Here is a 16,893-nt window from a genome sequence, read left to right as displayed (position 1 = left end):
ATGAGTTTTCCTTCATAAAGAAAGCTTACGACTTTTCACCATACATATTTTTTTTAAAAACTGCTGCTGCTGCTCTCGGGGAACTAGAAAGTATACTCACTACAAGAGGCACCATGAGTAAACAATTGCTCAAACACAGACTTTGAGACACATTAATTGTCACACATTTCATAAGAAGGCCATGACACTTGTATTTATTAATAACATACATGTAAGTGACAACCTACATCCTTTAATACAGTGGCTGAAACACAATGGGGGCTCATGATTGGAACATCAGCAGTATAACACTTGTCAGCATTTAGTAAAAAATGACTGAGCCAAAAAATTAAAATTCAGGCTTCAGGCAGTCGGTTTAAAAAATCAGAGTAAGGGTTATGACATCTATAAATCAATCACTTACATGTGGAAAAATAAGAAATACTGTAGTGTTCTCCAAAAAATGTTATCCTATTTAAAATCAATAAAACAATTACTGTACTTACAAGACCAATTTTCCAGCCATGCCATACTATAGTAAGAGATTCGATGCCATCTGCCAAGGGTTTTTCTGTTTCATTGTCTACGACATTGCTCATTAACCAGGGAAATTGTGTTCTTGATTTCACATCTATCAGTCTCTCAAGACCAAAATCTGAAAGATGCAGAGGAAAAATTAGTAAAACACAACAATAATAAAAAGTCATGATATAAACACTTCAAACATAGACTTTGAAAAGAAGAAAATCAAAGAAAATATCAACTAATGTTAATAAAATCATATCAAAGCAAACATTCTAAACCAAGATAGGGTAAGTCTAGTAAAAATTACATATTTTTTTAATTTGGGTAAATTAAGAAGGCTATATGCTGGATGTGATTAAATAAATTCTCTTTGAATAAGTATAGTAAAATGGGCTATCTATAAAGTTAGCCAAACTTTGCTGTGCCCACGGTCTAGGTATATTAGGTCTGCCGACTTTTTTACCAAAATAAGAGTGATTTGCGCATGACGTCACGTGAAAGAATGAGTGTTCCCACATTTCCCAAGGCGGGTGCCGGTTTCCTTTTATGCTCCTCATTTCTTCACAAAAAGGGTAGTTAAACATCGAATTCCTTAAAAACAACACCAAAAATTTTTTCAATAGAAGTGATTTTTCATAAAACAAGTTAAGAAAAAACTTTCTTAATCTTCTCATTTATTTTTTTATTTTATTGCACAATTTCCTCTTTTTATCCCTGTCAATTTTCTTATTTGGGTGTCTCATCCTGAAAAGACACAAAGTTTTGAAAAAAAAATGAAATTACATCAACATTTGTTTATTTCATTTCACAAGCAAGCATTTTAAATGATGTTTCCCCTCCCTATGACTTTCTCCCTGAATGGCTTTGAATACCTCTCTCATAAAGCTTGATTGTCAGAAAAAATTTTTTGGACGGCATATACGTAGAGTTAACTCGTTAATTTTATTGACCCAGAAACTTTGATCACTGAGTAAAGTGAGTCAGTCACCTCTTGACCTAAATGATGATACCACACTGAAATTTTTTAGCAATGTAGCCACCTACATATCGCAAAGATTCTTCTTCAGCCACATCAGATATTGACTTCGAATTATTTGAATCATGTGAAAAACTGGCCATATGCTCTGGAGTGTTTTCTGTATTGTCGTTCTCAAACTCTAGATCCAAGTCTATTTTTAAATATGTTCACGCTCATTACAGAATTTGGCTTTGCTTGATGCATTTATTGACACCAACTCAGCTGATAAGCAATCGTTATTTTCATGCTTTCTGTTTACTTTCTAATTCTATATTTATAGTTAAAAGCACCCGGGTGATAATGCAGTCCACTCAACTGTCTCAACACCCAAAAAAATGTTCTAGTGGGTCGGTCCTGATTCAATTTTCGTGTTAATAGATATTCTACATTATAATTTCTGATTAACATCCCACTGTGAGTGACACGATAAGATCACGCCCTTTTGGAAACTGTAATGTGTGCTTCATCTTGTGTTGCATACTTTCATTTTTGTCATTACATTGATAACTTTACATAGAAGAGTTTTCTGGTTATCTAAGTCAGTTCCATAAGCATTCCTTGATTTTACATCTCCAGTCATGCTTGATCAATTCATGAGATCAAGCTATTCATTTATCATAGAGATAAGCTCTGCAGCAACCTTCCAGTTAATGCTTCCTAACAGCCCCCTCTCTCTCCTAAATATTCAATAGACTTAGCACAGGTATTTGACATCAGCTGCACAGCATATTTGATCCATTCAAGTTCAGTTCTTTCTAGTTTATGAATTTCCGTAATATTAATGATCTAGACCAGATTCTGTTCGTGTCTTGCCAACATTTCCTTTATATAAGAAAACTGAAATCAATTGTCCCATCTTTGAAACAAAACCCATTGAGTTATAAAATGATTTCTTATCAGTTTTATCATATGTGGGAGCATCATGTAAATCAAGAATATTTCCCTATCATGACATGGATTTTTATTGAAACTTTACATTTTATTGGTTTATCCAAGCACATAATTTAAATTGTTTGGCCTAGATCACTTGAACAAATTTGGAATTACTAATTCGTGCATTCTCTATTACAATGTTCCTATCACCACTGGACACATGATTTGTTAAAATCATAAAAGATGGGTTGTCAACATTTACCAGTCTGACCCTCAGCATGATAACCTGAACTTTTCCATGAAGTTTATTTGATCTATTTGTTCCTTTATCATAATTCCCGTGCTTTGCGATGTTCATTTCATCAAAAGATATTATGGCTAACCTCCCTTCTGCAGTAAAAGTTTCAGCTGTGCTTTTCATTAATGACAAAACTGAAGTCTATATAACTGGCTTACCAGGAAAACTTCTAGTCGTCTTTTGCATGACATCATGCCCCCTACTGTGGGCCAGGTAGCCAGCGTGTTGTCAGACCTTATATACCTAAACCGTGGCTGTGCCATTGTATACTTCCTAGTAGTCAAGCCTAGATATACTGAAACTTGCAGAAAAATTTGGGAGCTAAGTGCAATATAGTTTAAAATGCCAGGAGAATAAGTAGAGAGTTATTAGAGTACAGCACTCCATGACACAATGGGATTTGATTCTTTCTCCATCGTAAATCCAAAATACCTTAGAATCCATACATTTTATGCATATAACCAATCTTATCACTCTAACAAGTGACTGTTCAAAAGGGCTAATGATATATGATTTTGCTGTCAGTATGGAAGAGCACTGTTTGAAAACTGAATGAAGACAACTTAAATGGATGCTTGCATGTTTCACATATACAACTTGATTTTGTTTCCTAAACATTATTACTGTAGTATACCATGATTAATTATAGGTAGTTTCACAAAAGAAATGAATTACATTTGTAGGTCTTAAGGGCTTCACACATAGGATTTGTTTTAAATGAGAAGTGAAAACTGGGTGTAAATATTGTTAAATAAATTAGTTTAATAAGACCACTGAGTCACATTCTTAATCTGAAAAACCAAAATTTGAGGAAGTTCAAGACATAAGATCTCCTCTTCAGTGTGGAAAATACAGGTACATATTAATTTTTTGAAATTGGCTTCTGACATCACATTTTTAGATTCTTTGGGTTTATCTGACAGACTTCTTCTTAAATGAAAACTGAGAACTGGAGCAAGGTAAAGGTGAAGAAATTGCACAACAGAGTAAAATGAAATCAAAATGCCACAGATTGGAAGTGAAAGTCAAGGCAGATGAGGTCAAAGGGACACTACAAAGAACATTTCGTACCATTTACATTGTGCCAAGTATGGTCAATGACACACAGTACCCCTGACAGGGAATAAAAACACCTTTCACAAAGAAAAATTGTACAAACAGTGTACATTTCTGTTTCATGAGAGAGACTTTTTACAGTTGTGTTCACCACCCAACATATTATTTTACATTCTGCTTTTTAAAATGTTTCTTCAGCACCTCACTTTTACAATAATTCATTTAGTTATGACAAAGTACTCACCAAAATCATGATTCCCAAAAACAGCACAGTGAATGCCAAACTGATTCATCACAGGTACCATCTGTTCACCTTTTGTGAATGTACTTGCTGAAATAAGATAAAGAAATTACATGAAGAAATAAAAATAAAAATATCTGCATTAACTTCTACTTCATAAACACAAACCTCTCATTTTACCTATGCATTTATAATTACTGTAAAACTGGGCAGCCAAGAGATAAGCTTAATCTTAATATAAGAAGCAAGTACCCAACAACTAGGAGTACCTTACTATGTCTTCTTATATTTTCCTGAGTCATAGAGACCTAAATTCCCACAATAAACCCAATCAGTTGGATTAGGAGATAGGCACTTTTAAAAGGATATGAGATGGCTGAAGTTCTCTGCATTGCATACAATAAACCCAATCAGTTGCATTTGGAGATAGGCACTTTTAAAAGGATATGAGATGACTGAAGTTCTATGCATTGTGCACAGAAAAGGGTCATCCCTCATTAGCACCTCTTGGGAACTCTTATTTTCAGTGATCATTGTCGTCACTGATACCTGCTACTCTCTTCCCATATCAAACAGATGCATGAAAGCTTGTTTCTCTGGTCTATGCTGCATGTTTTGAGTCCCTGGTCATTTCTATGACATCTAAACACTTGCCCAATATTTCATGGTTGCCAAATATTGTCTTAAGATTGGTTGATGGCAAGCTTTATTCATCCATAAATGCATCACAAGAGGAATCTGCATAATTGTTAAGTGGGGTCATGATTGCCTGATGATTCATAGTGGCCAAGTTGTTACGTCTGTTTGCTTTATGACCATCCAAAGTTTTTGAATTTATGCCATACCGTGAGTACCATTGTGGCTACTCAGAGTGTCATAAGTACCTGTGCACTTGTTCCAGCTGTGACGAAATTATGGAATAAATCTTCTTTGACATGTAGTTAAACTGTTAGAACATCGGAACTTCCAACAGAGTGCAAATACTACTTTATATTGAGCAAGCTCACAAGTCTCATGGTTTTTCTTATTCTCTTTTGGGTTTTATGCTTTACTTCAAGTATTTCTTTTCCAGCACTGTGCTGCTTTCTCTGTTAGAACCCTCGGAGTCCAGTTACCACTGAGAGCCCATTAAAACCCAGTAAAGCTAAGCCCAGATTCTTAAAGCATTCTGCTTTTCCAACTAGGGTTGCAGCTTGGCTAGTAATAACAACTGTTTCTAAGTCACTGAGTAATGATGTTTAATGAGATGGATTTATAAGCTGCTAGACACCAAAAATCAGCAACTGCAACACCTTGTACTTTTCAGGGAGATGCACAGATTAAAGTTTTCAAAGTCCTGCACCAAGTGCCTAAACAAAATTTTTTCTTCTTTAAAATTGTAACCTTTGGTATTTGGAATATACAGATGTTTTATCCAACAAGCAATTTTATTTTTAAAAAATGAATGGTCTTTAGACTGTTGTTAATGTTATGAAAGGAGACGCAAGATACCTTTGCCAACCTTAAAGGTTTTATTTTTTATCTTGGGAATCCTTGTAACACTACTTAGAGGGGTGGTATTCTAAAGCAACTGGCTTCCTAGAGTATTGGAGGCAACATGTTCTTTATATAGTAATGAATTTTTATTGGATCACTACATAAAAGTATGTGTAGGATTACTCTCTCTTCTCTCTATTTAAAAGAAGAGGGCTTTTCACAGAGTGGCATGTGTAATGTTACCCATATTTACAGTGGCCATAAACAGTTTGATGGACTGCATTTCCAGTGGGGTTCTAGGGTCATTACTTATAGATGACTTTGCTATTTAATGGAATGGGTTCACTGCTACATAAGCATGCAGAAACATGCAAACTCTAGTAAATACTATCTCAAAATTGGGTTTTAAGTTTTGCCTTAAAAACCAAAGTAATTAGATAAAGCACAAACTAAAGAAAGAAGAGATACCAACCCTCTTGTTAAATGACAGTACAGTATTCAATCGTATGATGATGTGAAATTCCTTGGGGTAATTTTCAACTAGAAACTGAACTTTGGCCTTTTATAACCTCTTCAACAGGATTACATAATCATTGAATATATTGCAGGTGGCATCACATTGCGATTAAGGTGGATTGAAAGAACTGCTTGGACTTTATACATCTATATGTCTAACTATATCACATGGAGACTAGTTTATATATGGCAGGCTTGGCTCCTCTTTCAATCCATAGTGAGGAATTAAGCCTAAGGTACATCACCAAAAACTTAACATCAAAAAGTAATCTTAATTATAAATACAGTACGTAAAGACAACAGTGGATTGTTCAGCAAACAGACCTCACCTGTCTAAACTTCTGAAGGCTCATCTTGAGAAACAGAGATTGATGTACATACAACACCAATTGTGGTGGTGATTTAACCAAAGTCACTGCCTTTGTGCAAACTTCATGCTGGAATAACTGTAACTACTGGAGGGAAAACACAATTCCAGTAATTAAAAGGAATTTTTTAAACACTAAGACATGGTGGAGGTAGATGTGCTATTATAACTGGATATGTCATTATTCAGAGAAATTAGCCCTCCTCTTGTTCTGAATTGACAGCAGAAATGTATACAGTGGTAGAAACTGTTAAATATCTTTCTAATGTTGGGTGTTTTAGTGAAAATTTCATTGTTTATTCTGATTGCAGCAGCATTTAATCTTCACTAATGTCAAATAATTTTATATCTTATAATTATATGCATCTTACTTAAGCTTCACTGCCCATTTTGTATTGTGTTAGATGATGACTGATCCGTTCAATACAAAAAAATAGCCAGTGTGAGTCTTTCTCTAAAGTGAGTAATCCCCCACTCATAAGATCTGAGCCTCATTACCCACTTTCTCACAAACATCATTCACCACTTCGACGAGTATAAAATGAAATCAGAAGTTAGACACTGTGAATTAAGTAGTGTTTATCATGAAGCAAAAAAGCTGGAGGGAAATATCACAGTTCTTCAGCTTTCCTGACTATAAACTACGTGTACTGGTAATGTTAGTAATAAAAACCTATCATCCTTTTGTTCTACAGTTTCTCTTAGGGCCTCTTACCTTCTCCTTGCCAACATGTATTAAATAAGTGGGTATGGAAAAAAAATTAATCTCCTTGTATAACAATTTATATAAATCTGGTCCTAAAGCACAACTTAGAACATCAGTCAAACATAATGTGTCCCAACATATCATTTTCCATAGTAATAAAAAATGTGGCATGGACAACAAAACAGGTGATCAGCCAGAATATTAATAATGAGAAAGCAGCCCATTTTCCTGATGTGCTCTCTCAGTTCCAGCAGTTAATATATTACCTGTGACCAGCAGGTTCAGTAACAGTAATTACCAAGTTACCAATCAGTTGCGATTCTTCAATACAAGCTTATCTTCATACAAGAATTGGTAATACGACATATATAACCACAGGGTTTTTATGCAATTAATAATGACTACATTTTACAGTAAATGGCAAACTTTCCATAATTTTTCTAATTTACATGCTTCTAAGTCTAAAATGTTTACTATGTAAACTTACTAATAGAAGGTGCTAAAATATCTCCACTGAACAATATTAGTGGATCCTGCTCTTGAAAACTCCTGAGAGCTGTTTTAAATCTTGGTGCACCTGATCTTGGTTCACGGTTTTGCTCTTCAACATTATATATATCATTGAAGTGAAGAATAACAATGGAAGGATCTTTTGGTCCATTTAATTCCTCTGTTGATTCCATGATTGTCTGGTTTGAATAGCTATTATCTTTAATGCCTGAAATATAAGAAACAAGTTAATATAAGAGACATCACTTGCATTCCAAGATAAAAGAAAAGGTAATTGCTGTCATTTTTTCATTGATGCATTCGATATCTACATTTTTATATGTTTCCCCAGAATAAACAGTTTTTAGCCTCTTGTTAAAATTCTCTACCACAGTACTCCTTACGATAAGCTCCAACTTTTTATCATTATGTCACTGACAACAATTATAAATTAATTGAAAAAGTAAAAATTAAAAATCATCTCCAAACCAGACATTTAATGACAATTATATCACTAGTTACACTGCAAAAGTTATCCCATGTCTCTGAAAACATCTACATGGCAAGCCATTTTAAACTAAATGATCACTGGGAATGTATCTCCTTGACTGTCTTGTCTTTGATATCAGTAATTCCCTTTTCATTAGTGAAACCACAGAAAATATAAATAAATAATGCTAAAAACAGAATGGAAGTTTCACATGAACAAAAATTTTCAAATCTGCTCAGAATGATAAAGAAACCTTTGCAACTACCAGCACCACCAAAGGCCAGGAAACTTTCTTGGTGATTGCTGTAGTTCATCTCAAACCCGTTTAACATATCATTACTTATCTAAACAGTTCACTATCAGTTTCCTTATGTATCACTGCAACTTTAATGGCACCATAAGCTCAACAATGAAATTTGTGAGTGAAGTGTTTGCAGCCTTTTTACTGCTTTTTTTTTCTCTATTTTTGTATTTTTGAAGTTAGTCATCTTAATTAATCTGGTACTACCAAAGAAAAATGCAAGACTTGTATTATCCTAGAAAGACAGTGGTTGGATAATAAAAAATGCTGCAAAACATGGTCAGTCATTTTCCCCTTTAGACAAGACTGTATGTATTACCTGGGAGTGGTTATATTTCCTGGTTCACAAAAATTTGTTGTAACTCTCAAAACTGAAAACAAGCCAAATTTACTTCTCTCCCTCTTCTGTAATGCCTTAAAAAGTATACCTTTCTGGTGTTATCCCTCATTTGCAAACCCCTTTTGTGTTTGGTGAAATGTATTAATACATGTGTAAGTCTGTAATGCATACAATACTGTTACAATATTGTATGACCACATATAGAGATTATTATGCTTAATCATTAGGAGAGGCTCATGATTTTAATGAAAATTAGGCATTAGCAACTATGCAGTTGCTAGTCAGATTATCAAGCATGCACCAGGTTTGAGGGGCCGTCTGGGTACTACACATTATTACACATGTAGTAAGTCATATTACTTATAGTCTTGTTTTGCAGTCACATCAGTCAGGTACCATAATCACAAATAGTACTGGACTTTGGTATTTGCATCTCATGTCATTGCCTTTTGACAACTTAAAACCAAAAACTTTTGCACCAGGATGCACAGCAGGGAGCTGGTCCACTGAATCTGTGATGATGCTGTCGCAGTTTGAGAAATAGAATAAAAACTAGCAATGATTTTTTCCTACCAGGTATCGAAAGCCATTACTATTCAGTGGTCATAAATTTAAAAAAATAACAACCCTCACTAAACGTTTCTAAATCCAGTTACAATATTAAGCTGTATTTCTCTTTCCTAATTACTGTATAAGCACTTTCACAACAGTTGTAAAATTGTCAACAGAATTGTTGGTCATACAAAATATTAAAATCCCTATAAAATAACAACAAATTACTGATAATTGTGCATTGCATTTACCATGAATTGCTACTTAGCCAGTGTCGATTTCATGGATACAAAAATTATTAGTAAAAGAATACTAAATTATACAAAGGTAAATGTCACTCCAAAATAAACAATATTCCAGACTTTCTAGTGTACCTATCTTTTAATGTTCTACAAAACATTTGGTAAACAAGAAATAATACTACATTTAAGAAACAGCAGAAGCAAACACTAGCACATCCACAAGCAAACTAAGTGATGTATAACAAAACATCGAAAGATTCATTAGTACAGTATTTTATTTCACTTCTTAACCCAACAGATCAACCTTGATATTACCTCGTCTTTAGAATCTTTTCTTTCCTACACTATATCACCTCACTAATTATTTTCAAGCTTCAAATCCATTTGAAAAAGGATTTCCCTTGTCTCAGATGGCCAAATCACATATCAAATCACTGCACCTCCCATGAAAAAGTACAACACACCAGCCTGCCTCTGTGACTGCTCATGGACACATGGTGCACAATCAGTTCTGCTGGTATGGGTTGACAAGCCACAAACTCAGGATGACCCATGAATAGAATGGGGTTCCTAGTCATCCCCTGTGTGAGACTCCCTTGATTGGAAAAAGCCAAACAAGTAAAGGACAGAGGAGAGCTAACACAAGTGCTATCACACATCTCTGGAGTTTGCGGCGAACCAGGCAGTGCAACTGTATGATCAGGTGACTATACACATGCCAAACAATAAGGCATTGCTGACTCTACCCCATGTATCTCAGTAGAAGTATGGGAGTAAGATTATGAGGCAGTATTCCTGTCCAAGAAGTCGCAGGAAAGACTCGGGGTAGAGCACGTTCAGAAACCTAGAAGAGGGAAAGCACTTACTTGAAGCCTAATGGGACCTCTTTTGAGAGGGCTTCCTGGACTTCTGCTACTCTTTTTTGTGAGAGGAAGAGGGAGCAGAAAGAGACAAGGACGGAGAGAGGGCAGGAAACAATGAAGCAGATGAGCTTGACGGTGAGGAGGAGGAGGAAGAAGAAGGAGGGTACTTGTGCTTTGCCTTCCTTTTTGCCTTTGTCTTACTCTCCTCTAATGGTGGAGGAGAACTAGTCAAGCAAAAGAAAGAAGGCAATGATCGAGCACCAGCCATGACTGATGCTGCAGGGCATCTCCCACATGTGATATCAAATCCAATACAAAGACTTTGACACTGTAAATTCTACTTCATGTATGTAGGATAAGATTCCTTATGTTACAATGCTTGTATGTTTGTTATGATCCTATTTGATACATTTTGTATTCTACTTATCGCTTTAGACTTAAGATGTCCACTCAGCTAATAAAGTACTCAAAGGAACAAATAGCCTAATTCATCCAAAAACATCTTTAACCTAAAACGACAAGAATGAGATTCATCATACAAATATTAAAAGACCTTCTTTCCTCTTCCACAGGTAAGAGTAAAAGAATTATATAATGTGGATATAAGCTGAACAGCATATAGCACACTAAGTGGTCCAGAAATGTAGAAAACAATGTTTCCTGCAATAGCAAGAGAAGGTAACATCCTTTATAATAATTTGAATAACACTGACATCCCTGGAGCAACTGACATAGTAGGGGGTAGACGGTAATGAAACACACATCAGGGCCTCACCTAGTAAAAGCCCAGCATATACAATACACCTGACTTGCCACTAGATAAGAGGAGTGTTGATCACTTCCCTTCCCATGCATACCTCCTTGGAATGAGTAAGTGGTGTACGCATGGCAGGAGCATGGAGAGGTGGTGGGGGGTTGCAGGGACTGAAAAAAATTCATTGTTTGGGAGGGAGGTCATTTACTCTTGGTGACACTGAGCAATGTGGGGATCTACAAACACGGAGGGCATAAAGTGCCACACACTCATATTTACTTTGCCCTTTCTTAAGCAAATCCATATCTTCACAAAAGTTACAAAACATCCAAAGAAAAGAAAACAAGATATTCTCACTCATTGGCAAATACAGAAAAAGTGCTCAGTGATGGCAGATGACCACCAGTTAAATGGCTTGTTACTAAGTTTTAACAACTTCTTTCTGCTCTTGCTGTGGGATACTGCACATATAAGTCAGTGTTTAAATTTTAGGGGCATATTAATTGAATAGTGATGTAACTAATGCAAAACAGACTACCTAACCATAAGCCATCATTATCTATTATTTACACTGAGTCAAATCAACCCCAAGCTTTACTTCTTCCTCTCAGCTTAACCCCTAGTTGGGGTCTCTTTCAATCTTGAACAGCTCATGTCATAGTTAGTTTTTAGCAGACTATTTGCCCACACAACATAGATACTGCACAAAGGAACCCTCATTAAGGATCACAGCACACCAGAAGCCAGGCTTCCTCCCTCTGCAGAGCCAGTCTTGTAGTTACCAGTATTCCATTAAACCTCATATTCACATGAAGTTTAATGGACAGTATTAATAATATTGTGCTAGCCTACAGATTTAATGGAGTGATTGACTTATTTGCAGTTCTGTAATCACTGAAATATTCCAAATCACTGAAATACCCCAAAAATACCATAATGCCACAAAAATCACTTAAATGCTCCAAGAATCACCAAGGTTCCCACTGCAATCATTTGAAAATTATGGGTAACCATCAAAATACCTTTCAAAATCACTGTTGTCACTAACAATCACAAAAATATCCATTGAACTCACTTAAATTATTTGGTCACAAAAATATCCATTGAACTCACTTAAATTATTTGGATCACATTCTGGTGAATTCACTGGATTTTCCTGATTCTGGTTAGTCTACCACTTTACTAGTAACTAGCCTAGTAACATGGTTGACTGCATTTAAGGGTACACAGCAATACTGTAGCTTAACTGATAGCATGGATCTGGTGGTGAAGCCCCCACCTATGTACAGATACTAAGTTAAGTTAGGTTGAGACAGACTATGACAGGTGAAAATAAATCAGTATTGTACTAAGCCACCCTATGAAAAGCTCCTAAAATCTGATATAATAAATATACCATTGCCATGGAAATATTGATTTTTAAAAAATTATTTCTTAACAATATAGATGTATGGCTTTTACCTTAAAATATTGGGAATTTCTGGCCACGCCGAGCTAAAGTTATCCTGTTTAGGTCCCAAGCCAAGTCTAATACAAATTGAGAGGTTTCACTCAGCTCTACAACCACTTTCCTTTACCTTATGACAAGGTACTCTCAGGTAACCACACCTAAACTGATGATGAAAACGAAGGAACAGGCTTGTTCCACCTATGTGGTTTAGCAACAAGCCTACTTATGGTGCCATAGGCTAGTCTAACCTTGACTGGACTGCAGTTGCCAAATGTATGATGGCAACAGAGAGAGAAAAGCTGTTTTTTTCTTTTATCTCACTGCAGGTTAGAGGATATATAACATTACAGTACCACTTGAATGAACTCTCATTTGTTAACAAAGTAACTGATTCTCTCAAACGAGAATTAGTAGGTTACCTAACCTAAGTCTCCCAAATCTAAATATAAATAAATTTTCATGATTCTTTAATCTTGTCTGGTGATTTCTAAACACACTCCTTGACCTATCAGGCTTTCACGTTGTGGGTGTTACCTACTATACGAAATGTCAGTACATTTCTAAGGCAAAGAATGGTATTCGATTATTTTCCCGCTTGTACAGAGTTGAAAATGTACCCTGTTAAAGTTATTTGCAATGGTCTGCTAAGCTGATCAATTACGTGCAAGCTGCACGATAAACCTGGTAAAGAGTTGATGGTAACGTACTTTACTTGAAACACACGCCACCTCCTTTCCCGCTGAGGTATAACGATAATTAACCTATGATTATGCAAGATCAGGCATACTCGACGTCTCCTTTGCGCGAAATGTTACGTCGCGACCGAATGCGATCGCGATCACCACAACAAGAGTAAACGCGAAAATATTACGATGGAGGAAACTTACGCTTACCGTTGTCAAATAAAAAAATATATCTTTATCTGGTCCCACGGTGATTAGGGACGTCGTAACCTTGACACAATACAGTGCCTGCCGGAGAGCCACTTTCACCAGGGATTCCGCAATTGGCCCTTCCGCGGTGAATTGCTGCGTCCGGTAGCAGCGAATCTCCCGTAAGGAAGAAGCTCACTAACCTCTCTTGTCTAGAACTTAATTCTGTCAGTGGGTCAACAAACGGCTGGTTCTGGCAACGATTTTATGTCACCGACTGCGAGAGTTTTACTTAATTTAGGCCTACATACTACAGTTCACGTCTCAGTTCACCTCCTCATCTTACTGTCATATCGTTTCATGGGTAACTGATTGCTTAGATTTTTTTATGGATCTCTTATCAAAAGAAGAGGAAAGGTAAAACACGACGATGTAACTTGCCATTTCCTTTCGCTGTGTCATTTGGTTTGGTCTATTTAATTTAGATCCGTGTCAAAATCATCTCATTTTTTGTTCGTAATACCGGTCACATAAACCGGTACTTGAGAATAAATATTTAAAGTAAAAGATGAAAAAGTGCAGATCTATTGCTTCATAAAACTTTCATTATATTATAAATGGACTTTTGAGTTATTAAATTAGGCGAAATTTACTTTCCTTTAGAAATTGATAAATTTGTCTGCAAGGATTTAATGAACTATTAATAGATTATAAGATAGCTCAGTTCTGTATCTTCCCTTATTCTGTTTCTCTCGAGACAATTCTTAAAATACTTCGAAGGCTATGTTCAGATTTCTAATGCATCAACACTCTGCCTATAGAGTTGGTTATGTAAGCGAATGTTTATTTGAGTGCCAAAACAGACTAAGTACGGTGCCCTTTTCAATCATGTCTGCCACCCTTGCAAACTATCAGTTACTCTCTATAGATTCTTTAAATGTAATCAGTGTTAGGTAAATCAAAACAAACACTGCAGATCGAGTCTTCTTTTTGTTTTGGAGTATTAAATCGATATATTCTTTTTCTTTTTGAAATTGCCTTTCAGGGGGATAATCAGTAATAACTTTGTACAATCTGCAGGCAGATAGGTGTATTATATATATATATATATATATATATATATATATACTGCTCATATATATCAACATATATATGTAATAACATATATATACTCTGCTCTTTCTATATATATATATATATATATATATATATATATATATTATGTCGTTCTTGAATTACACAAAGTAAATTCTACGATAATATAGAAAGGTTAGAAAAAACTATATTTAGAAGTGACCTTTCGCCAGCCGCTGCTAACTGATAAACTGATAAACTGATAAAGCTGTTTCCTCTAATATGGGATGGCTCCGGAGGAAATAAAACAATGGTTGCTGCCACATTCCTACTTATACACATTGCAACGATGCAATAGTTACAGTTATGTGTACCTACTCTAATTTCTAATACAATATTCAAGAAATATTAAAAAAATCGAGAAGCTCCTTGTGACTAGTGCAATACGTAGATCTCTTAGATGCGATCTATCTGCAACACATACACGCACACACACACACACACACACACACACACACACACACACACACACACACACACATATATATATATATATATATATATATATATAAACACATTTAATTGTATCCCTTTGTACAGGGGTTGCTTCGTGAGAAAAATCAACAAAATGATCATTACCATGTTCATACTTAACTGGCGAATAGTTTATCAGTGGTCTTGCGCAGAAAACTTCGTCAGTATTAACTTATTACTATATTTGCGCAAAAGTCTTATCTACAGGGGGTCAAACCCCTGATATATAAGGCACCATAGCCTCATACCTTGCACAAACTCAAGTGTTCACATCATCTATCCAATGCTTTCCAAGCCTTCTCCTCCCTCCTTATTCTTTGAAAGTATACACTAATTTCAATAATAAGCTAATACTGTGGAATTTTTCTGAAAAAGACTACTCATAAACAATTCACACACACACACACACACACACACACACACACACACACACACACACATATATATATATATATATATATATATATATATATATATATATATTTATATATATATATATATATATATATATATATATATATATATATATACAGATATATATATACACATATATATATAATATATGTATATATATACACATATATGTATATATACAGTACACACACACATATATATATGTATACTCGTATATAACCCACAAATATCGTTTAATATCGAATTCACGATACTATGGGAACAACTTAACTTACACCCAAGGGGAATTATGATTGCTTTTCACTGTGATAGCTGATTGGTAATTTATAACACTTGGCTAATTATGAATTTTTGCCACACAGTATCACAGGACAATAGCACCTTTAAACTTTACTTTAAACAAAACAGCACTCAATTATGCGACAAGACATTTTTAGCTACTCACGCTGAAGATCCAGAGGCACTTCAATATAATGGAAATGACAGGGTCATGCAGTTATAACTCAGAACTGGTGAACTCTCAGCTAAGCAACACTTCTTGCATCCCCTGAACTTGTATCTCGCCACATCTAAAACAAAAAATCACACGGTATCTTCACAGATTATCATATAGGAACGAAGTGACAAAAGAGCGTAGACTTTGCAGACCAACTTCGATTAGATAAGTGACATTTATCACACTTTCGAGCTTTTACCTTATCGCACTCAAGAAGATATACCGAGACATTTTATTTGTGTAGATTACCTTATGGGAATCCAGTTAAATAAGATTGACAATATTTTGCAGATTTATCTCAGAGCAGATAAGAAACAAATTTAGTTGCTCGAACTTTTTATACCGTCATTCTCAGTCACTTAATTTTCTAGTGACTGTTCTAACCACTCGCTCTGTCTATTCTGTGGATCTTATTTGCTCTGTGCCTCTAGGTATGCGCTGGGCCCATTACTATTCGTCCTTCATAGATGCAACGTGATCAGGTTTCATGTAAGGGTTTGGATGACGTAGATGCCCTCATTTCCTACGCACTACGCCCAGGAGATAGCAGCCAGGGTCACTGGCTCACATAGCTGAGCAGAGATTTACACCTATCTAAGCCGATAAAGATGAGAAATGAGAACTTTTCTCTCGTGACAAAATCGGATCTCATATCATTCCCTTCTGTCTTTGGAAGAATAATACAATTAAAAGTCGTGCGCTTCACTTTTCTTACAGGACGGGAGACATTTCATGATATTAATGATCGTACATATGCACAAACCACGCACACACATACACAGATACGCACGCACGCGCACACACACACACACACACACACACACACACACACACACACACACACACACATATATATATATATATATATATATATATATATATATATATATATATATATATGTCACATACACACATATATATACATATATATATATATATATATATATATATATATATATATATATAT

At 35.3% G+C, this 16,893-nt stretch overlaps 2 protein-coding genes across 2 annotated transcripts in view; one reads left to right on the top strand and one right to left on the bottom strand.

The window, feature by feature from the left end:
- Window positions 1-16,893, top strand: part of LOC136842905 (kynurenine/alpha-aminoadipate aminotransferase, mitochondrial-like) — a 654,775-nt gene that overhangs the window by 100,074 nt on the left and 537,808 nt on the right. The gene's annotated exons all lie outside the window — the stretch shown is intronic.
- Window positions 1-16,893, bottom strand: part of LOC136845931 (mannosylglucosyl-3-phosphoglycerate phosphatase) — a 108,962-nt gene that overhangs the window by 73,015 nt on the left and 19,054 nt on the right. Inside the window, exons 2-4 of the mRNA XM_067116432.1 lie at window positions 7,543-7,773; window positions 3,994-4,080; window positions 486-634 (exon numbers count right to left, since the gene is read on the bottom strand). Coding sequence (XP_066972533.1) covers window positions 486-634; window positions 3,994-4,080; window positions 7,543-7,773 — 467 coding nt within the window. The remainder of the gene's footprint in view (window positions 1-485; window positions 635-3,993; window positions 4,081-7,542; window positions 7,774-16,893) is intronic.

The sequence above is a fragment of the Macrobrachium rosenbergii genome, chromosome 2 (assembly GCF_040412425.1).
Source record: "Macrobrachium rosenbergii isolate ZJJX-2024 chromosome 2, ASM4041242v1, whole genome shotgun sequence".
In the NCBI taxonomy this organism is placed as follows: Eukaryota; Metazoa; Arthropoda; class Malacostraca; order Decapoda; family Palaemonidae; genus Macrobrachium; species Macrobrachium rosenbergii.
Note: the sequence above shows the minus strand (reverse complement) of the source record. Positions and strands in the feature narration are given on the sequence as shown.